A 24,765-nucleotide genomic window follows, 5' to 3' on the forward strand; every position below is an offset into this window, starting at 1 on the left:
CTCTGTAGCTTCTTTTGTTTTTGAGTAGGTGCTCAAATGTTTTGGTTGACAGCCATGCCATCCTCTTTTGAGTTAGGCAGGCAGAGTCCTCCAGAGAATCTGGCAGGTCTTAAACAAGCAGTAAGTTGCTGCAGATAATTGACAGATATTTTTCTTGGGAGTCAAGATGGTGGGTGACTCTTAAAGGATCAGTGTGGTATTTGAAAGCCAATGGGTTGGAAAGGATTTATAGATCAGATGCTGGAGGAGGGTTAAGAGGGGTCAGTGAAGCATATAGTGAAGAGGAGACAGGACAAGGTGGAGACGAAAGTGTATAGGAAATCAGGGCTTTCTGTTCCTGCTGCCTGGGCTGGGAAATATGAGCCATGAGTATTGCCTTTGGCAGAGGCAGCAGAAGCAGCTGCTCAGCCTAGCCCAAGCCCAGCCCCATGCTCACTGATGACAGGGGAAGAATATGCAGGATATTTTTCTGAGTATTATTGAGACTCATGACATAATATGGTGTAGCTTGGTCCTGACAATCAGAGCTGATAAATTCAGTAAATGTCGGACTGAGCAATCATTGTCAATACCTTATTATATGGTGGAACAAGCAGAGATGCAGCATTTCCATAACAAATTTAACTCCTGTTTTCATTATGTGACTTTTACAAAATTAAAGCCCCATATTTTCCTCTAAAGAAGTTGTACTTGTTCATTGCAGCACAAAATAGTTTTCTGGTTTCAGTTTTCAGTTGATTTGCAGGTAAATATTTTATATTTGCACATAGATGGCATTGAAAATATAACCTGAAAAAGAAAAAAAAAGTAAGCCTGTGATTGAAAGTAATTACAGTGAGATAACGTGTGCATGTATCTTCAACTGGAGCAACAGCCAGCTGTTGTAGGTTTTGTGACGGCAGAAATCTCTAATCTGAAACAGCAGGCACATTCTGTGTCTTTGTTTGCAAACATACAATATCCAAAGAGCACTGATAAACATCAGTAAGCTTTGATCATGACTCATTAGAGCTTGTTCCTTCGGTCTCTTAAGACACAAAGGTTCTTGTTTGTTGCATAGAATTGATCACTTTTCAATTAGCTTTTGAAATATGATTGTCCCTGTATTTCCAAAATATGGTATGCCTATCTGCCACAGAAAATGTCTCAGGGAAAAGCAGACATGGAAAAAACTAGTCCTTGAGGCACATGAAGACTCTCCTGCAGTTATTTCTAGAACTTGGTAATTGAGATAATACTGGGTATTCGTCACTAATAAAAATGGATGCATTTCCGTTAGATGAGTGAAATTATCCTGATTTAATTAGGTAGTGATCTGGCTTGTGCATGTTTACAGCCTTTATCCAATTTGCCAGCAAAGGTTAGTATCTTCTGATATTAGTTACAGTGTCAAAGAAAGTACAGATCCCAGACCCTGCCTTATGTTTCTTGCGAGTGGCTGACCAAGTGAATGAAATAATTTTCCAAAAGCAAGGCCTAATGGTTTTTGACTAAGCTTGCATGCAGCACAAAATTTTAAGCTGTTGCATTTGTTATTCTTTATTTGAAGTTCATAATAATAAGCCTATGTTGTGATTTTGGCTTCTGCTCTAACTTGCTGAGAATCGAAAAACAGGGAATCACAAATAGCAAACAATCTTTTTACATACAAGTGCCCTTCTTTACACACATAAAACTTTGGGCTGTTCTTCCAGATAGTTTTGAACTGAAATCTGTTAATACCTGTCATAGAAAGTAATAAGTGTAGTCAACAGTCCAACCTGAATACTGGAAAACAGCTTATATGGACTAACCCTGAATTTCCTGGAAGAGGAGATAAGGCACTTTTTCTGCTCCTGTTGCTCTTCTTCTTTCTAACACCTTTTAAATTTACACTTTCCCAGTTCAGTCTTCTGCAGCATGTTTTATTTCTTGTGTGTGAAGAGAACTTCTGTAAATGATATTCATCTTTTGAGTCTGATGGATAGAGAGGAAGATACACCAGTTTCCATTTTCAAATACTTTCCTTTTTTACCTGGCTGGAAGAAGACTCTGAATTTAGAACCTGAAGATATCGCTTGAATCTTGAAATGAGCAGAGCAGAATTGTGTTATGCTGAGCTTGAGGAAGAACATTGAAACAAAACCAGCATCAGTTGTTGGAAAAAAATATTCTTGATATGTTTGGTAACTGCCTGCCTAAATGAGTTTACAGCGTTGACAAATTAATAGGATACATAAATGTCACCAGAAAGGGACTTGCCAGGGTCTACTGACTAACACTTCAGTTCTTTAAATAATTTTCTTATTTGATACTATGTCATCCTGGAATAAAAAAGAAAAAAAATGGCCCAAATTCAGTGAAACAGCTAAGTACATATTTAAAATAACCATATGCCTAAATGTTGTTGGCATGTTCTTCATGTCTGCTAGACTGATCCATAGACTTTTGGGATTTGGTAAAAGTTAAAATGGTACAGAGTGACCAGATATTTCATACATTAATTCTACTGATGACTGAAACCTGCAGAACTGTAGCCCGAGTTCTTACAAATTTCTGAACTGCAAAAAAAGCCCCTGTATAAATACAGGAGGATTCAATATAGTTTATGTATTTCTTTTGAAATCCAAACTGTATTATACTGGTTGTCAAAATTATCAATTCCCAATTTTTTTCTTGGGAAGCAAAGGAAATGAAAGGCATCAGCTAACAGGAAATGGAGTTCTCAGTTCACCACCTTCCTTCAGAGGTGGTAATAATTTAATACTGTCACAGCATCCATAATTTCATGGTAAAATCTTCATAATTGGAATCTTCAAATAAAAGTTGATTGATTTATGAGCTGGCTGTATACAGAAATGGCCTTGTTTTATCAGAGGTCAGGTGAGAGCTTCCAAACTTAATATCTGTATATTATGTAATATTTTCTCTGTAAATGATCAGGAAACATTACAAGAAAAGAAGAATTTTGTGTTAAATTACTTAGCAATATCTCTAAAGCCTACCTTAAAAAAAGCATCCAAATAAACCAATATTACCAAGCTGAATGTTTTGAGTTATTTTTACACCCATGTTCAGATATAATTCCTTTCAGTAGTGTGCTTTAAATATTTACTTGCAACATGCCCAAGTCCATAGAGAAGAACAAAAGCAACCAACCTCAAGTTATCCTTCTTCCCTTTTCTTTTTCATGCCATGTCTTTCTCCAAGATCGTTTTGGTTGCTAACAACAGGATTGGAGGACACCCTGCTGCATGGTTTATGGAAAAGGCATATATCACCAGCATATAGAGAACTGCAGTTTCCTGAGCTCAAGTCAATTGCATGCAGAAAATAAACTTCTTTGTCCATTTCTTTTTTTTTCTTATTGCAGCATCTTCTTGTAACTGCCTGTTCTGCAAATATAATTTTCAAGTTGACAGTATCCTTCTAATTTGGAATGCAGGGGATTTCTAGTATTTGGTTTTGAGTCTGCTGGTTCATTCTTTTCACATTACTAAGATTGTCAAAACATGAGTACAGATAAAATAGTTTCTTCAGCTGTGGAAATGTCATGGAAGATTGTATCACTATAACAAAAGAGAAAGAAGAATCAGAATCATCATTATTACACTGTTTTAGTGCTAAACTTTCATCTAAAGGTAATTTCTGTCCTAGTCAGTAAATTCTATACAACAGGTTTTGCCAAGTGAACCTTTTCCTTCTATAACATTAAATAAAATTAAATTTCCCATTTAAACAGTTTTTCTTTTTGAAAAAGATCCTTGTGCCTGTTAAAATGAGTGATAAAATTTCACTTCACCATGGCAGGGCAAAGCATAAGCTGGTGAGAATGCAAAGTGGCATGTGGTTTAAAGTTAAGAGCAAAAAACTGCTGTGTATTTTTCTTACTTGGACAGCATTCTTGAAGTTGTCCAGGGATTTAGAAACATACTTTTGCTATTTTTTAAAGTATATTGATTAATCTTTATACCACTGTTAATCAGCCTCAGATAATTCAACTAGAAACCATACATTAACTCGATGAGGGCATTGGTTCAATTCCATTCATTCTAGCAACATCCTGTCCATTTTATATGAAAAGTTGGTTTTATCTCCTGTGCACGTATTTAAGTCAATATTTATTAAATTAGTTTTTCAGATTATAACAGGTGATTTACTTGTTTGCCTGCCACCTTGTCTTGATAACTGCATATTGATTTCTTCTTTTTATATAGGATATGATGCTTCAGCTGTTTCGGGGACTGGATTTTCTGCATTCGCATCGTGTGGTGCATCGGGATCTGAAACCCCAAAATATCCTTGTAACCAGCAACGGGCAGATAAAGCTAGCTGACTTTGGCCTTGCACGAATCTACAGTTTTCAGATGGCTCTTACCTCAGTGGTAAGTTTCTGAAGGCTTTTATTTTTCTGTTAGCATAGCAGTGTGAACCATGTCTGCAACTGAAGTTACTTGTGTCTCTGAAAACAATTGCTTTCCAGCCAGGATTGAACTTGCGGTGATTACGTTGTAATCAATATTCACTTACTGACTACTGGCTTTAATTCCATCGTGACTAATTACAGAGGAATAAGTATGTGTTAGTTTTCTGAAACTAACACATCTGTTAAGCCTCTGTAGTGATACTGACTTCCTGTGTAAATTAAGTCAGACAGGCATGGTTAAAGTTTCTGAAGTATCCATTTTAACATGAAGCTCTTGCTGAATCCCAGGTATTTTGTCTGAAAAAACTCCAGATACTTGTGAAAATGCCACACCATTGTGCTCTGATTTTCCACCTCTGTGAATATGCATTCAGTGCTTCCTTCCATATGTTATTGAATGATTCTAAATAAGGTTGTGCTGGAGGAAGCTCAAGTGGACTTGGCAGCCAAAATCACAGCTGTTTCCAAAGCCAGATGTTAAAGAGGACCCCCAGTATCACCAGGTCTCCTCCCACTGTTGCCCCTCTTCCACCAGCTCTCCTGGTTGTCCTTGGCTCAGACATGAGCTCACTTGCAGATTTATCTCTCTCCTCCATTAATGCTGGAGAAATCCTGCCAGCTCTTTGCTTTTTGACCCCATTTCCACGCTTGCTGGCCCTGCCCCCAGAATCAGCTGCTGTAGCTTGGCACAGCATCTCTGGAGCATATTGAGCTGCCATGCTGTGTGCACGTTGGGTATCTTTCAGGTTTGTTGCCTGCTCATGATTTTTTTTGTTTCCTTTTTCTATTCTGAGTATCCCAACTGCCATGACAGTGACTGTCACCATAAAGACAGAAAAGGCAGAACTGCTGAAAAGAGAAACTGAAAGGATCCATTTTGCATTCTATACCATACCGTAAAAATTACCTGGCTCATGTTGATGAGAAGCAATTCGTTCTCATTGTTTGTTTGTGCAAGGGTCTTCCCATTGTCATGTGATGCAACTGTGGACATCTAGCTTCAGAGTGAACGAAGGCAGGAAGCAACAGAAAATTACATCATCTTGCTAAACATAGGAAAGTATCCTTGCCACGTAAAACATATGTCAACCTGTGTTTTAGGGCTAGGTTTTTTTCATTGCCTGTGGGATGTAGTCTAATCCGACGGTGAAAGAATCTGGATGCTGGGAAGACTGGTCGTGTAACTCAAAGCAGAAGAAAAGGAGAGAAAGGTTCTTCCTGAATTGCTCTTATGTTTCCCAGCTACCAGTCAGTAGCAGCTTCAAGGAGTGTTTCTGTTCACACATAAAGTCATTTAAGCTAGAATTGCAGAATGGTACAAGGTTTTCAGCAGGACATTTTTGAAAAGTTCTGCATTGAAATGAGGAAAAAATACATACAGAACTGAGCAGGAGTTTTTCCATGACCATGTAGACTTCTTAGGAAGGAAGTTTAAAACACCCAGAAATCTACCACAACAAAAGAGAGCACTGCCAGGATTACTTTGTAAAGTATGCACATTTGCTCAAATATCTAATACTTGCATGCTAGAAATCATGTGTTAAAACCCATGGGCTGATTCTCTTGGTGCTGCTGTGGGCAAGAGATGTTCAGCTTAAGGGATTATCCACATGCAGGTTTGTACTGTGTTCAGATAAGCATCCAAGTGTCATTGCAGCTAAGCTAAAGAGTATTAAAATAGTTGAATTATTCTGTGATCAGGGATAAATCAAGTATATGGGCATAGATGCAAGTAAAAAAAAAGACAAAACCAGCTATGACATTGGTCTTCTTAAATTAAAAAATTAATAGTTTAAAAGTCAAGTTATAAATTAATAAGTATTTTAAAACAGTTTTCAACATCTTTGAAATAAACTTGTGTCTGAGTATGTAGGAAACTATAGGGATGTGTTGCTTAGAATGCGCTAAATGTGGTATGGTTTTAAATGTCAGTCTTCACTGCTCCTACAAAGTGACCACAGGTTAGAAACTTTTATTAAATGTGTTTTAGCTGTCAGTTTTCCTTTTCTGATTTTAACTTCCACCTTTGGCTAGCTGCTTAGGTGTGCAAATGCTGCTTTGTTTTTACCTCCATTGAAACTTAGTACAGGAAACACAGCTAAACAAAACAGCTCCAAACCCCTAAACTTCTGGTTTTTAAACATAAAGACATTCTTGACTTTACTATCCAAAAAATAGTCTAAATTGCAGTTATTCACCAGAGAGGGAGTAAACTTCCATGGACTTAAGCAAGACCAGCTTGTTTTGAAGTGTTTGCAGAAAAAAAGTGTGTTGCATTATAAAAGACAGAATATACCTATGCATATATCAATTAATAAAAGTCACAGCTTGCAAAGATTTGCTTTGGATAGTGATAGTGCAGACAGCCCAGTGATAAAAGACTATGATTGTGATCAATACAAGGGCTCTGCAGCGTTTCCTTCAGAGAAGAAGCTTACTGCAAGATAAAACTACAAGAATCATCTTTTGAAGTATCAGACCCTTCCCAAGATGCATCCTCATTCATTGCTCACAAAGAAACTCTTCAGATGAGACAAAAAGAGCTTGCCATGAAAGTAGCCCAGTAAAAACTGATCCAGCCCAAGTGCTGTGGGTGCAACAAATGGTAACTTCAAAGCAGTCTCTCTCTAACAGCTGGTTATTTACACAATGCTGAAGAATCCTTCTGGCAGACCGGTAGTCCAAGCATATTGCTGTCATTTAAAGAAACCTCTTCATAATTCTGTCAGTGAATGAATGAATGAATAAAAGATTGAAACTAAGCTTACACAAGCTGGGGGGCAGGGTGGAGATCACTGCTCCCAGCTGTGTTCAGACTGAGACCTGATAGGAGTCTGAAATAACAGCACTAGGGAGAATGAGGTTGGGCAGGGTGTCTGAGCTGGTGGGTTACAGGGCATGCTTTTGGTTTTGTGCAAAGTTAGACTCTTTTCCAAGTGTTGGTCTTGGCCCTTGGGGAAATTTTGAATAGCCATGTGATAACATAGGAGCTCCATAGGACAGAGGAGGTAGATTGATGTGACTGTAATTTTAGAGTTGGATAGCAAAAGCTAATGAACTGTCACATTTTTCCTGGTGCAGAAAAATGGATGCTCAGTTCTAACTTCTCTGAGCAAAGGAGCAATTGGGTGTCTGGAAAATCTGAAGATATCTTATCAAAAAGGAATAATCCATTTATCTATTTCTGATGACTTTTGACTGCATTAAAGAAAGGAAATGAAGCTGAATCATAGTATACAGGAATGTTAAGTGAGATAAGTGCATGCAGTTGTGACCAGAGCATCTAGATGGAGCTGAGGCTATCCAGCTCTTAAAACCTGGTCTGTATCAGGATCTTGAGTGAAACTGGCAAAATGTTAGTGTTTGTAACACACTTATAATACTTTCTTTGAAAACATGCATGCTTTACCTTAGATGTCAGCACACTGGGGTTTTTTTCCTCATAAAATGCCAAAAAAATTGGTTTATGTCTTCTTTTTAAAGGAACTCACTTGTTTTCAGATTTACCCAACACAGAAGGGAAAACACATCACTTTCTCTGCTGGTGCTGTAAGTTGTTGCATACTAGACCCAACTAAACAGATGTCCTGAAAAGAGAGGACACAAAATATTGTGCAGATCCTTTCAGGAAATAATTTTAGACTATGCTAGCATTTTATTTGAGTATTTCTTCAGGATAAAAACTTTCCATCCATTTCTGGCAGTCACTTCAGCGCAAATGGTTTACATGTCACATCATGCAAGAACTTGGATTTCATTTTGTTGGTACAGTAGCAAGGGAGCATAAAATAATTTTCACTAAAGGGGCTTACTTTGTAAAAACAAATATATAAGTTAGTAACAGCAACAAACCCAAAAAATGACAGAAAAACTCTTCCAAAGAGGAATGAGTACTTCTCTGTTTCCTGCCCACTGTTGCATTGTAATTTTCCAGTAAATGCTCTCTGTTAGTAAATAATGTAAATGTAAATGGTTTTCTGAGGCAATATGATTGATGAGAACCCAGTCAATTTTTTTTTTTTTTTTTGGCCTCGTTTTTTTGTCATTTTTCCCCTCTTTTTTTATGGCCGCCTCTTTTGAGTCTCTTGCAGTGCAGCTTTAACCTGAGGTCCATTGACGATCCCTAAATCGACCTGATTCAGCAATCTGTTTAAAGCTCCCTGTTACCATCAGACATCAGAGGAGACCTATGGAAATTAAGCAACACCCTGCCACTGGTTAAACTAAGTGTTAAAGAGTGTCCTAATGAAATCAGTACAAATCAGTACAGTGATACTTGATTTTACCTCATTCATGATTTAAGAAGATCATAACTCTTCCCCCTCCAACTGGTGGAATTTACATTGTTCTGGTTTGCCCTTCACTGCTGTGAGGAAGCACATCACCTGAGGTCTGGGCCAGTTCTCATCTCCATGTTTCATCTCCAGTTCTTTAATTATGGTGCATTTGTCTAGTCCACCTAAATGTCTCTGGAAAGAAAAATGAGACACAGCCATCCAGTGGATCAAAATAAGTGGGTTTGAGCTTGTCAGTGCTGCTGCTGAGAGTTTGTGGCTATTTAGAAGTGCAGTAAGATCAAAGTCATTGTCTTATTTAAGGAAAATCTGTGTTCCCTACTAATACACAGTTCTGCATGAAAAGTCTATGTGTCTGGCTTTGTGAAAAAATTAGTGAATTTTTCTGATAATTTAACATCTGGATATTTATTTCATCCTTCCAACACCCTCTAGGAAGGTTATTTCTATCATATAAAATGAGTGATTTATATCTGGAGTCACCTTAAGAACAAAAATCTTTATCAGCATGTTGACTGTAAGGTCTTCAGATAACTAAAAATATTTTAATATATATTTATGCTGCCTTTACTCAGATGACATTTTCACTAAGAAGACCCAGATTTATATGAAAATAATGATGACAAAACAGATCGTTCAATGTCACAATATTAATCAAAGGGCAGTATGGAAAGACACATTAACAAAGTTAGGAAATTAGAAGCTTCTTATTCATCTACATCATAATCATATAAGATAATTTGCAAAACCAACTTAATTTTTGTTGCCCATCAAAAGAACCTTTAAATTTTTAAGGCTTGTCTGGAAGAGTTGTACTAGCTGCTCTCACAAAGACAGAGGATTTATGACAAGGTTGTTACTTCTAGAGACCTGTTATAGAAATAACCTACAGGTGCGGTTTCACAGTGTAAGTAGATGTAACATTTCTACTGCTGCTGAAAGGGTGGCCCTGCTTTTGGCTGCACACTTCCATCACTTCCCTTTCTTTGGCATTCCTGGTTGTCCCTTGCAGTCTGACTGAAAATGAACCCTGTATAAAGTAGTTACTAATTTCCAGGTGGCTTAGTAGATGCAAATCACTGCGTGGCCACAAGACTGAAAGCACTGACACACAGGGGAGGGTGAGCAGAAAGATGGGGTCGTCCACTCCCTAGACATCACCATCTTAGGTTTGTTAGAATCAGTTATGAAACCACATCTGAAGTATTCAGCTGAGGCCTCGAATAACTAAAGTAATTAAAAGTCAGAAATGTTTTTCAAAACCTTGCAGCTCATGCTGATTTACACTGTTCTGAAGGTGTTAGATGAACCAGCCATCTGGTTCATTTAAGGCTATTACTGTACCTGACTGTAACAAAACTTCTGAGGGCATCTGTATCAGTGTTTGAAGTATTTTTTTACCCCCACGGTGCCAAGACCTGCATTCAGTGCTCTGTGCTGTTCCTCTGCAGCTGATGCCAGGACTCACCCCTGAGACCTGTCAGGAATGCAGGGAATGCAGCCCTCTGCTCTGATTCAGACCCAGGTTTATCATGAACCACAAAAAGCCTATCTTTTAATCTTTCAGAGAAAGTAAATTATTTCACAGTAAACAAGCAAATTGGCTTCACATGGGAATATTTTCTGTGCCCTTTTCCAGAAAACCCCTTTCCAGAGTTGCAGAGATTAAAATATATGATATGTGAGGACAGAGGTTGTCCACACTGAGCTGAGCATGTTTTGCAACACTGCAGCTGCACCAGTGCAAGCCTGCAGAATAAATGTATCTCATACTGGTGGGGAAAAAAAAAAAAAAAAAAAAAGGAAAACAAGTGCAACCTTGAGCACAGTTTATATCAGAACAAAGAAAGTTTCTGCTGGGCTGGACGAAAGGTTGACTATGTGCTCTATGAAAGAGTAATGTTTAAGAGAGGATGCTCAGGAGAAAGAGAACAAAAAGCTCTCAGCAATCAGAAATGTAGCAATTTCTAGATCATTGTCTATAAAAATTACTGAAGTACCCATCTTTCATAAACTATTCTGCTTACATGTTATGTGAAGATAAAATAGCATGCTCTTCTCTTCTCTTCTCTTCTCTTCTCTTCTCTTCTCTTCTCCTCTTTCTCTCCTCTTCTCTCCTTCACTTAAGAAGATCCAGTAGATGTTACTAATGGTGCAGTACTGCATTAGAAGTTTCAAAAAAATATCTGTTGAACAAACTGTAGGATGTAGAACTGGCTTCATAAGGAACAGGTCATGCTCAGTCTGCTAAAAAAATCATGGCAGAAGTTGTAAAAGAGAGAAAGGAAGGGAGAAAATTCCTACTGCGTATTTTCTCTATGTTATAAAAGAGCATCCTGCTTTTGTGTGACCATACTTCTGTCTCCTGTTTTCAGATGTAAAAATATGTGGTGCATTTCCCCCACCCAGTGATTTACATCTTCTCTGTACTATTTTTCTGTTGATTTAAGTGGCTCTGTTTTTACATCTACTCCCAGAGATAATTAAGTGGGTTGGATTGTAAAAACAACTTGATTGTTTGACAAGGTTTCTCCCTGTGTATTTACAAAACTGTTCCCACATAATTTCAAACCATCCTGAAACACTAAAATACAGCCTCAGGTTATGTTCTTATCAGAGCACATAGAATAAGCAGGCATGGGCCTGTTTGGTACTTGAATGTGAGACATCCAAAGCAAGAGAAACAGGCCAAGTAGCAAACTGTCCTTGGAGCTCCTGCTACTCCAGAGCGAAGGCAGGTGTCCCTGCAGTGCTGACAGAAATGCTCTTAGGGCTTAATGTGTAATAAAAACGAGTTGTTGGCACTTTTTTGCAGTGGCAGGGAAGTAACTGTAAATGTTCTCTTCTCATTGGCCAAAGTCCTGCTGTAGGAGACTTTTCTAATTGAGAATTCCCTTGTACAGGTATAGCCCTGGAAATTCCTCTTAGCCTGTACTGTAACAATGTACTGGTTCACAATTGCTGGTGTGGAATTCTTGAGCTCAAAAGGAGAAGAAATGAGAAATCATCTAGTCCAGTGAAAGAAGTAAAATTGTTCTCTGTTGCGTTTCTAATGTTTTGCCCATAAATTTAATGTGCCCAGAAATAGGGTTTCCATCGCTTCCCATGGGAGCCTATTCAAAAACTTCTATATAATCACTTTCAGAAAGTTTCCTTGATGTCCAGCCTTCAATGTCCCATTCTTAACTTAACTCCATTATATTCTTTGTTATTGTAGGCTAAATGGTAGCAGCTGACCAGTGCCTTGTATTTGCATTAAAGAAGTCAGTTACCTATAGCTGTAATACATTCATCCTTGCAAAATGTGGTGAGATAAATAATTTGATAAATAGTGGAAGTGTATTAGCCTTAGATTTTCCAGATTTCATTAAATTACAGGGCACCAAAGAATTCAACTATATTTATCTAGATTCCTCATTTTCAACATTTCAGTGGATATATCCAGATGAAGATATGTTATGCTAAAAGATTTACTGAGCTACAAGATTAATTCTTCAGTTTTGGGACCCTGCAAATGGCTTGGTAGTAAGCTGCAGAGGTCACATGAGTTATCAATGAGTTATCATTTAGGTGCATGAAAAGAGCATATGAAAATGTAGACTGTTACATGCAGGATAATTTATAAGAAATAATAAAATACTGATGCCACAACACAAATTAGTTGATCAGATCTCATCTAGAGTACTGTAAGCTGCTCAGTTTCTCTGTGGCTGAGAGATGTTTTTTGACAGGACCAGTCATGGGGAAGGACAGATTTCTGTGTAACAATCAGAGAACAAGAGACACTCTTTCTGTGAGGAAAGAAGAATCTGAACTACTTTAACAAAATGAATCATAACAGTAAATACAATTGATGCCTAAAAATGTCATCAAGGACCCAGATAGGGAGAACACATTAAAAAAAAAAGTGATGGCATGAGAACTACTTAGTTTAAAGTAACTTATATAACTTCAAATAAATAACTTTTGTCAGAAAATTAGAAGAGAAGTAGTGAGATTCTGAAATATCCTACAGTAGGGCCACTGCAGGCAAGAAATATAAATAACTTAGAAAGTGAGCATGGCAAATTTCTGTGATGCAAGTTGGCAAATTTTGATAACTGTGGTGGTCTGTTCCAGTTCCATATCTCAGTATTTGCCCCTTCAAGATTTGATGTGTATTATATAGTCAGCTTTTTCAGAAATGCACTTCATGAGCTCCACTCATCATGGAAACAGCCATCAGCAGGCCAGAGGGATTTTCCAAATAAAGAACTCATGAAACTTTATTAAGATGAGACAGAGCAAATAATGGACCTAGTCTTCAAAACCAGAGGTGGCTACAATTTAAATAAAGGCTATGAAAGAACAAAAAATAAAAATGAGATGTAAAAGAGAGACCCTTCACTAAAGAAGCAAAAATACAACCTGAAAGTTTCACAGTTAGGGATGAAAGAATTGAATCCTTGTTGGGACAGCGAGTTGAGAAAATTCCAGACGGAGTGGGAAGTCTGGTTACAATGTTGCCCATCTGGAAATGGGATGATCCTGGCAAGTTGCATCAATAAATGACAACCAACCTGGTCGGACCTTCCATGAAACCGGGGATGCCAGAAAAGCTTAGATAAGTTTGGAAGTCATTAACAAAAATAACGTTCAAAAATGACTTGAGCAGAAAAATCAGCGCACACAAGTAAGCAGGAACATAGACTACTGTGGAAGTAAACACCTGGACCTAAAAATGAACCCAGCAGGAGACCGTTTATAATTTTTGTGCATCCTGTAGACTTTACATTTTCCCAGCTCAAATAATAGAAATGCCTAGTGAAGGTTCCAGGGAAGCTTATTTCAGTATTGTACACGATATGTATGGTGAGGAAAAGGAACAGAAAGGAGACTTCTGGTAACCTTTCTAAGCAGCCCAGCTCTGTCAGCACTTGAGCACTTATACTTGGCCTCAGCTGCTCAGGTCCACTGTAAGGCCATGATATAATATGTCAAGGACAGCCATCAGTTCTAGCAGGATTGGGTACTGAAAGCTTCAGAGAGGAAGAAGAGAGAGACACCCAAGGACACTTGCATTCTTACGACACACAGATGCCACAGAGGCTGACAGTGATGGGGGTTTGTAGTCAAGGTAAAGCAAAGAAGCCAAAAGGACTCTGGGGATTTGTAGGATTTGCCATGGAGATGGAATGTTTTCTTATTGAAAGGAATCAGATTATACAGTTAGAATCTGCTTCTCTGAAACTCCAGAACAATTATATGTTTAAAAAACAATGGCAAAAGAGATTCTGATCAGATAAACTAGCTTTGTTTGTACGTAGTGAAAATACTAGGGTTTATAAAAAAGGAAAAAGCCATGTAAGTGCCAAGATTAAGAAATAATTCAGTGGAATATAAGTGTCATGAAAGATGACTGCAGAATGCTTTTCACAAGTACAAAATCAGCCAGGACATCTTATTATATATAAAAACTCCCAATATAGTTCAGTAAATTGCACCTGACTGGAAGTCAGAACTTGGAGGTACAAGCAAGGGCTTGAGTTTTTGTTTAGGTCTGTCAGAGGAGTGACTATAGTTGAAATTGGTCTAATAAAATGCATAACTGCTTCTATGAAATACGCAGAACTGTCATAGATTAGTTACTGAATGAGACATGCTAAAAAATTAAGTATCAGATTTGTTAAAGGAGATTTGAATAAACAAGGAGATTTGAAGATAAAACTTACAAGGGTTCTAAAATGCACACAGTTGTCTACTGCTGAAGTCTGTAGAATTCAAGTGTGGATCAGAACAGCTAAAGGAGTGGATAAATTAACCATTTCATTGGATTTTGCTCTTTCTGCAATGAATGCAAGGAAAACTTGTTCTACAGATGCAGTCTATGAAAATACCCATTAACTTGTGATCAGCATGGAAGAGCTGATCTGTGGATAATTCGTTTGCAGTCAGCAAGCTGTTCTGCTCTCCAGGGCAACTATCGTAATGACATCGGCATCTTGGTAGTAGCTTTCCAGTAAAGAAGAAAAAAAATAATTAAAAAATGACTGCATACTATTTGAAGACTCAGTACATTTTTGCTTTTAAAGTTAAGAGTGATTTGAAACAGGCTCAGAGTTTTCATCATTTACTGGGCCTGAGTGACAAAGAACAGATAATAAAAAACCAAAACAAACTAGCGTTAAGAAACATGAGCAATTAATCTACTAAGCACAGAAACAGGAGAAAACTGATGCAAAAAAAAGGAGGGAAAACAACCCACCTGCAAGTTCATGCTGATTGAGTTCTGAGGTCATGTTGTGGATTTAAACGAGGAATAACGAGAGTAGGGACTTTCTGCTTAGGAAGCAGGAGATATTTTTTGATGTACCAGTGATATAGGTTGTACCATGTGGGCCCCAAATGCAAGATTGTAACCATGGAAACCTGCCATGTAAACAGCTAGTTCATTGTTCACTGGCAGGAAAGAAGAAATAAGTTTTGAATAAATATGTAGAGAAAGAGATTTCAGCTAGTTCTTGGGTTTTACCCTTAGCTGTGATTCAGAAATAACTGCACGATATTATTATGGCTGTTATCATCCAAAATTATTTTATGGCTATTATCATCCAAAATTATTAACACCCTTATCTTATGAGAATTGTTTATTACAGTGAATAAATAGTACTCTTAATGCTGTACTACTTGCTTTTCACCTGAACTCCTATAAGTATGTAGTGTCAAGCAAGTCCAAAGGATGTGGAAAAAAGTGCACTATCAGAAAAACTCAGGAGGCAATTCAGAGCAAGAGTTCTTTGGCTGGGACAGGAACAGTGTAGCTAGTGGAAAAGATAGTCCGTAGTATTTCTTTCTCCTGTACTGCTCAGATTCTTCTGCTATACTTAGGGTAAATTACCTGGGTTTGAAAGAAACATTTTTAACAGCATTATTCCTAGCACAAAGGGTCTGAAAAAACATATTGTGTGGAACAGGAGGAAAAATGCTTAGTGGACAGTGAAATGCTTCCAAAAGAGATCTTTTACTTTGCACACACAATCTGTGGCTGGGGGAGTTTCCACTCCCCATGAAGATATGAAGACATGAAACTTGCAGCTCTACAGAACTGTCTACCATAGCCACTCGCCTGTACTGGACATTAGAGAACATTTATTTATGCATTTCAGCATTGAAAAATGATTTGAGCTGAAAAGCTGAATAAGTTAACAACAGTCAGAGTTTTTAATTTTCAGTTAATTTTAACTATTTCAGTTGGAAATAGTTCTTCTCCCTTCACCTGTCACTTTTCAAAACCCTTTCAGAACTGTTTGTATTCATACTGGGTACAAATCCTAGAGCTTACAGTGCCATGGAAGTATTGACTCAGAAATGGCGCAAGTTTGGGTGATGATCATATCTTACACCACTCAACAAAATCCAGACATTTAATTAGTGTTCTGTAAATCTCTACAGTATCTTCCCTGTCATTTGTGTGACAGAAAGTTTGAGGACAGGGCAGATTGAACACCCTGGTGAAGTTCTGATTGCTAGTGCAACATTAAGTAGAACCATGAAAAATATATAGCAAAATATATGCAAATATAGTAAAAAAAATAGCAAAAAAAAAAAGCATCCTCAAAAGATTTTTATATTCTCTTTTCATGCAGTTTACAGAAGTAAATGTAAATGTATATGGCTTATCCACTGGGGCAGCTGGAATAGATCCTCTGCTCTGTGAGAAGCTTCCAGACAAGAGCATTATGATACATGAGATGAAAAGTTTTCTGGCATGTGGAATGTAAAATCGTATTTGGATAGCACAGTGATGATAGCAGATAGTAGTAGTAGTAGTAGTAGTAGTAGTAGTAGTAGTAGTAGTAGTAGTAGTAGTAGTTCGGAAGTTAGAGGTGAGATACAGAATCTGTGAGGAGTGTGGAGAAACATCAGCTGATAACTGCTGATAACTACAGGTATCAGTGAAAGGAAGATTCAGCGATGCTTCTTAAACTGTTCCACATTTGTGGAGTGGAAAATCCCTTCTTAACCTAGAGGAAGAATTGTATTCAGTGGAGGACATGGAGAAAATGGAAAACAAGTGCAGAATATGTACACCATGGTTGTACAGGCACTAAGCAGCTTCCCAAAAGACAGATCCAACTTGCTACTGTATCGCTGAGAGCCACAGTGGAGCACACAGCTATTGATGAGATGGGAGCTCAGAGTGGGGAAGCCCATCAGGCAATGCTAGATGGTAGTGGTAGAAAATTTTTTGAGACAGCTGAAGGTACACAAAGCAAGGAACCAAGACAGTAGCAGACATTGTAATGAGTTCATTCTTCACGAGTTATAGGATCCCAGGCAAGCTGCACACAAACATAAGAGAAAACTGAAGTCAAGAATCGGCAGTTTTGAAGCTTTTCGTACAAAACAAGAATTTAGCTGTGTTTCTTTGTAGACCAGCACAAAAGGATGTGGAATCAGTATGTAATATTCATTCTGATAGCATATAGAAGTCATTGAACCTGTAGTGTGCCTCAGCATTAATTTTGTATAGGTATGAGCTAATAATTACATTTGCATCATATACACTGCATGGATCTGCAGGGACCATGACTCACTTACAGGAATCAGATGATGAGCTTTCCTCTTTCTGAGGAAATACTAATGGGAGAAGCATTGGGAAGCAGTGCACAAATACAGACACTAAAGTCACAGACACCAACAGGAAAATACACAGCAAAATGCTGAGAAAGCTGAGAACTTCTGGGTGGAGTACTTGAAATAAGTCCTAGAGGAAAACTATATCCTCCTATTTGATTTTTTCTGGAAAACAGTATTTTCTACATCTTTTTTATTAAATGAAACAAATGCATGACTTCCATCATCATTTTACATCTTCTTGCCCCTCATCTATACCGTAAAAATGAATAAGTTCCCTATTTTGATTAAATTTTCAGGCAAAATATACCATAAATTAATACAGCCTGAGGATGTTGTATCTTTGAAAAACAGGGAAAGTTTTGTATATGTATACATTGTGAAAAGACATATAGGAGAGATTTTGAATTTGTTTTGATTGGTCGGAGGGAGAGGGGTGTGAATATTTAAGGTGCTCTGTTGGAATCAAATTACAGTTGAGCACACTTTCCTGTACTATGTTTTTAAACACCTTCAGTGTGAATATTTGACTTCATTTCTTCTAATATTCTATAAGAATAATATCTGCTTCTTATGTCTACTTGAGACAGAGGAGTTTTGGCTATCTTGCAAGTGTATTACTGATCACCTCAAAGAATGTGTTCCACCACTGGTGCTGTAATTCCATTGACAGTACCTCTCAGAAAAAAAGATGTAGCTGATGGCTTTTAACTCTGTTTTATTTGTATGTACATCTTTCCATGCAATTCTTCAAAGTTCTGCTTCATACTGTATTTGCAAGGACAGAATCAATTAATTCTTAAAATGCTAAAGAAGATTACTGGCAAATTTTAAAAATTCTTGCTGTGAATTTTAGTATGCTGGGATTACCTGGGTTCCATGATATGTTAAGAAAAAACATATCTCAGAACATGCTCACTGTAGCATCTAAACAGAAGGGATCAGAGGTAGATATGTATCTTCTTGATGTTATGGTGTTTTCCTTAATTTTGTTTACATATTTGTATTCATGCTCCATAAAATGAAAACCAGCTTGCAAACATAGCTTGAAAGTTGAAAATGCTTTAGTGGTTTGTATTCTTACAGTTATTGCATTAGGTCACATATTTCAGCTGAAGTAGATCAGCAAGGCTTCAATGAACTAAGCCAATTTATAAGGCAATTAAGAAGGCCTGTCTTTAAATCAACAGTGAATTTTGCATTTGGTTTGTTTTTTTTTATATTTTGAATTTTTGCTTACATGTCTTTTAGTTTCTTTTACTGTCTGATGGTGCTCAGACAGTGTTGCTTTGAAATCAGTAAAACTATTAAAGTTAATAAAAGCACAGCTGGCACTGTAGATTGATAGATTTAAATTATTTGGGACACTGAATATATCATGCACCTTATGTAATTTAATCACTAGAATAATTAAATAAGGAGGGGCCTGTGCATGGTATCAGTTCTTGTGGGAAAATATGCTTCATTGACTTACTGGCACTGTTTTGGAATGTGGCATTTAAAAGTACCTTTTTACAGTGGGAAAGAATTTGGTCAAGAATAAACAGTCTGACCTTGTTAAATGGACCAAAGTCACTGCATAACCTAGTTTTGGAAAACTAGTTTTCACCAGTCTGTGAAGGAAAAAAAAAAAAAAAAACCAACAGTGTATGAAAAATGCAACTAGATTTTATAGAGAAAAAATCACATTGAACAGAGTGGGCAAAATCTCCCCTGTTTTTCCAATAGGGACTTCCCTGATTTGTTGGATGTTGGCTTTGAGGTTTAAACATGGTTTGAACTGTGATTTCAGAGGACATTAAAAGCACTTTACACTGAAAAATATCATACAATGAAGCCAGATTAATTCAAGTCATTTAGGGGATAAGTGAATAAATTCAACAGAAATCAAGGCCATTTGTATCAATATCAGTCTCCAAAAATGTGAAAACTTTGAGTTTGTAGGAAAACTGTATTTATATTATGAACTAAGTCTTAAACACAAAGCTTGGTATTTGCAGATATAGTAATTTGACTACCAAGGACCTTGTGATAGAAATGAAGAAGAAAATTATGCCAGTTTGGTTTTAGCTTCAAATTTTGCTGATGGGAAACTGGCATGATAAACCAGTACAATAATCCTGAATCTCCATGCTATGAAATCCTAGGTTCCACGCAGTTGATGGAAAACATCCTTTTAACTTCACTGTGGCCAGAAGCTCATTCCAGATTTTCATATTCTGTTTGAAAACTACAAAAACATTCTGTGAACAAATATTCAAGCTGCTTTGGAGGAGTGGAGTATACAAAGAGCAACAAGGACTTTGGAAAATGGTATTGATATAAGTGCTTATCCAGTCCATGGTTTTGGCCACAGAATTCTCATTGGTACTTGTAGGACACAGCCCCCTTTTTCTTTTTGACACGACAGTGACAAGTTAACATACTAAAACTCTTAAAGCCTGGCCAGTGATCCATTTTTTAATGCAAAAGAGAATGAAAAATCTTACAATGGCTCAAGAATTGGAAATAATGTTGAATAATACTTTGCATCATTTAAAATTGTAGTAGCCAGCTGAGAATTATTGCTGCATAAAAGTGAAAATGTATCCATAACTTCAGTTATCAGCAAAACTACTGAGAGCTATATTTCCATGCTATAAAATAAAATTTGATGCAGGCAATAATAGATGCAACTGTTAAAAAGCAGTTTACGTAAAATCAGTGAATTTAAGGGGAAAAAAAAAGTGCTTGCATCAGGTAAATTCAGATTAAAAATTAGAATGTGTATACATTAGGTTTTGACAAGTTTGAATAAAGAATCTGTATTAATCCAGAAAAGAAGGAAGCCTGTCTCAATGTAAAGACCATTTTCAGTTTTTATAGTCAATGTAAACATCTTCTGAAGTTAGCCTGAGTTTCCTGAATTCTGTCTCGCTCTACTTTGTGTTTACAACATCAGCTATATATTTACCCTGCAGAGATTTTTTGAGGCCCTCGAGGGGGTGGAGTTCCCACCCTGCTGTGAGGAGGCTCTGTGTATTTTCTATGTATAGTCACATGTGACATCGCCTTCTGCACTGCTTCAGTATCGAACTATCGGATTCTGAAAATGGAAGTCATACACAGCTGAATGTGTGCACAGATTATCCTGTTCTGTAGTTTTGGACATTAACTCAGAAAAGCATGGACAAAAACTACAGCTGTTCTTAGAATTTACAGGCAGTGATAGATACTTTTGTCCCACAACTTGGATTTTTTTTTTTCTTTCTGTGTACGTGTTCTTGTTTCCCTTCTGTTCTCAGTGCTGTTTGTTGTCCAGATCGGTCTGATAGCTCCAGCCTTTTTAAAGAAATTTGGTTCTTGGGAATGGATTCACCAGGAAAGGATTAAGGAGCTGTTTTTTTACTCTTCTCTATGTCATTAATGTGCAGCATAATGTGCAAAAACCAGGCTGTCTGAGAGGGGAACTGCTGTGCTTATGTAGAACTTTACTTTTCCTCCAGCTGATACACTGCAACTGTGATCTGACCCTCACACTATTAGCATAAATCCTTCCAAAACTCTTAGATTTATACTGAACTGAGGAATCTATTAGACTGACTAGAAATAAAAATGTTCATGATAAGTGGATGCTAATTCTTCTTTGTATTGAGTAACCTTTGTGTACAGTTACCCTTCACGCTGGGTACTCACTAGTAATTTTTTCTTACTATTTTTCATGCCAAGCGATGAAATAAATTTTTTTCTAAGAGGGCTGTTAATATCTTCCCTTATATCATAGGCAGTCAAAAATGAACAAAATGCTTGAGGCTTTCTAAGTCATATTAAAAATGAAAGAGTTTTTATTTTCCTCTATGCCTTCAGTAGCTTCACAAGCAATGGTAGTAGGCTACAGTATAAGGCACTAGAATTAAAAAGTGGAAGGTGTTTTATACTTTGTCTTGAACAGCTGAAAGTGAAGGGATGGGACTGTATATTTTGTTCTTCATATGCATTGAAATAGACTCTATGATCACTTGCTGATTTCTTTGAAGTAAGTAGTGATTTCTATACAGTTGGTATTGAGGTCTTATTTTTCTTTTTCCATGTTGCTAGTCAAATCATGACAGAGAAGCTTCCACCTTGTACCTTGAGAAGATGTCCACATTAGATTTTCTGTTGATGCTCTGCTCTGCACTGGTGTGATCTCACTTTGAGTCCTATGTGCAGTTTTGGATGGCACAATATGAAGAAGACTGTAAGCTATTAAAGAGAGCCTCCGTTTTTCTCCCAGAGAGTGGTTGAGCACTGGATCAGGCTCCCCGGGGACGTGGTTGAAGCACCAAGCTTGACAGAGTTCAAGATGGGTTTGCACAATGCTCTCAGGGACTTGGTGTGACTCTTGGGGTGTCCTGCTTTACTCAGTGATCCTGGTGGGTCCCTTCCAACTGGGCATATTCTGTGATTCTGTGATAAACCTGAATAGCTCCACTGACAGTGGTTGCAGGCAAGCTCAGAAGTCTGAAAGACCAGCACAAGTGTTCGTTTTCTTCTGACGATTCCCAAGATATCCCTTAGGCTCTAAACCCATTCAGAGGTATAATTATTGACACAAACATGTCAGTAATTCCTGGTGAGGCACATGCTAAAATGGACAAACCCTTTCATCCTGGTTGAACATTCATTCAGGACTGAAATAATCCTACTCTGAACACTGCTTTGGGTATTTCCAATAATTAGTGTCTCTGTATAAGCACCTTATCCAGGTGAGAAGCTCAGCAGAACTCTTCCTACTTACTTCCACCACAGTTTTCAGGTAGGACAGGGGTTTTTTTTTAGTTTTACAGTTTTTACACTGTAAGGGATTTCAGATTTGGCCAGTGGAATGGGAAGTTACAGCACTGTCCTATCAGGTAGTGGTCATTTGGAGAAACTATGGATTTCTGTTCTGACAGCAGGAAAGATCTTGTCTGCAGTTACGCTTTTGCATCATAATCCCGTCAGCAGAGATGATTCCTTTGAAACTCCGTCATCATGGTACAGAACATCATTGTGTTACAAGCTGTACAAATTTGAATCAAGATCTGGTTTTCTGTTTGAATCAAGGTCTATTTTCTTTTTTGAAGACATTTTACCATATTATGTATTCACAGCCAATGATTAAATTTTTCCATTATGATAAATTCCTAGTTAATAGACTAATTTTTTCAATTAGACAATGCAATTATTTTATCAAGGATTTTAACATTATCTCCTGTTCTTCAGAGGAAAGAAGATTTCTTTATGGGAGTGTATTACTCTCCTTTGATATTTGTAAGCATCCAGGTGTGGTTATGCATATTGCTTTTCATTCTTATGGTTTGACCCTCTGAGAAATGTCATTAAAATTCATGTAGATTTAATTACTGAGTTTTTACATTAGTATTTTAGCTTATTTGCTCAGGAAGTGAAAATGGGTAAGAATCTGGAGGACCTTGACCTCTGTTACATCTAAAAAGACTCGTCATAAGTATACTGCATTTTTTTTTTAATTGTAGAGTTCTAGCTGTAATACAGTCCATCCTAACTCTTCCTTTGAATCCAGCATCCTGCTTCTTTCTTTGATTTTGGCTTAGCACAGTTCCTAACATCTTTCTTTCCCACAAAAAAATGTATATTTTGTGGCACACCCGTAAGAGTCTGTGCAGTACACGGAGGGAATTAGGAGAAAAGAAAGAAAAAAGAAATTAAGGAAACATAAAAAGACAGTCAATGCATTGACAGGAAAAATTAGGCCGTACTAAGTACAATGACAAGGATTTTTTTGTTCCATTATACTTGGTTGGGTTTTTTTAATTTCTTGTTGCTTTAGGCCAAGGAGTGTTTGAATTCACTTTTATTTCCAGTTGCTGCTTTGCCTTCTGGACAGAAGATGCTACTTTTTTATATGCAAGTAGTTTAATTTGACACATAACTGGAATTCTTTCATAGTAAATATATGAAATATTATACCGTGAATATGCAATTAATATGAAAAATGTCATCTTTTTTGTTATATTCCCTACTAAAGGTACTGAACAGGCAGAATTGTTCCAGCCCAATTAAGTGTTATTTTATTACTAAAGTGAAGGACTTTTCACTTTTAAGTCTTGCCTCATCCAAAGCATTCTGACTTGTTGCATTATTTTTTGCTAAAGTGACCACAACAGAAAATCTCTTGTGCTGCTTTCTGTTCCTATGATGGGTTGATGCATGAACTAATCAAACCAGTAGCATATATGTTGATCACTTGCAGACCTAACATGGCAGTATACCTATTTAATAAAAGAAAAATGAATGAAGTTCAGTAACAGTTCGTCAGTTGCCGTAGAAACCATTGCATCTTATACAGGATACTTGAGTGTATTTGGGCCCCCATCCTTTGATATGCCAAGTGGCTGTGAATCCTTAATGTCCTCATCACCTATTTAAACTGCAATCAAAATCAGGCAATAAGAACTTAAATGCTGCCCTGGGGACAGGCAGTTTCTACCTTAGCATCATTTACTCGAATTATAACCTACTACAGCTGGATTCCTTTGAATTCCTTTGCTGTGGCAACTAAAATATGAACTACCCACGTGGAATTTAGGGCCCCAGTTCACTGTGCTGAAATCAGCTCGTATGATGAGACTTTAAAGCATCAGATGCACTTGCAATCAAATGCACTTTTTGAATTGTAGTGGACAGACTTTTGCATCATGTTGGCCAGTTCAACATGGGTCTAACCTAAGATAAAAAATGCCACCATTTTCCAGCAAAGCAGAACTGACAAAACACTGCCTATACACCTAACCTTGCACAGCCAAAATCCCAGCTGACGCAGTATTTTGAGTCATATGCTGACCTTACTGTGAAAGGGAACTTCAATTAGATGTCTATTGTGTTTTCAAATACAGAAGAATGGCTTTGTGTTCAATGGATTACCCCACTGATTAAGACAAGGAAGCAGATGCTGCAAGGGCGTACAGAGGAAAGAATTTAATTTCTCCCATTTTATTATAATTCAGAATATATTCCATGTCCCAGACCAATTAATACATAAACTAAAAGTCTGCCAACATGTTGTGGCCATGCAAATTTCCCAATAGGCAGAAGTACTGGTACCTATGTGTAATGAAACCTGCACCTTCCATGTCCCAGAAAGCAGATAGAAAGGATGGGGGAGGGAGGAGAATCATGAAGGGAAGTCTTTTTATTTTCTTCTTTTCACGTGAAGGTTTATAATTAAAGGGGAAAGTAAATTAATTACATGAATATTAAAAGGTTACTCTTCTATTCTAACATTTGGTCACAAGTTGTCTAATGAAAAGGAATGCAGGCTGGAGGGCTGCCATGCCTTTGCTTCTTTCTGCAGAGGGCCACAGGCTGAAGCAGTGATTGTGCGTGACAGATTCTGGGAACAATGAGCCTGCGCACAGATCATCCAGATGGAGCTTGCTTTTCTAAATTACACCAACAACAGGGTGG

The 24,765-nt window shown here is 37.4% G+C and overlaps 1 protein-coding gene across 2 annotated transcripts in view; it reads left to right on the forward strand.

Moving 5' to 3' along the window:
• CDK6 (cyclin dependent kinase 6) overlaps window positions 1-24,765 on the forward strand; it is a 135,655-nt gene that overhangs the window by 53,244 nt on the left and 57,646 nt on the right. For both annotated transcript variants that reach the window (XM_041408441.1, XM_041408442.1), the window contains exon 4: window positions 4,197-4,364. In XM_041408441.1, coding sequence (XP_041264375.1) covers window positions 4,197-4,364 — 168 coding nt within the window. The remainder of the gene's footprint in view (window positions 1-4,196; window positions 4,365-24,765) is intronic.

Source organism: Onychostruthus taczanowskii, unplaced genomic scaffold, assembly GCF_017590055.1.
Source record: "Onychostruthus taczanowskii isolate IOZ18803 unplaced genomic scaffold, ASM1759005v1 scaffold3, whole genome shotgun sequence".
Lineage (NCBI taxonomy): Eukaryota > Metazoa > Chordata > Aves > Passeriformes > Passeridae > Onychostruthus > Onychostruthus taczanowskii.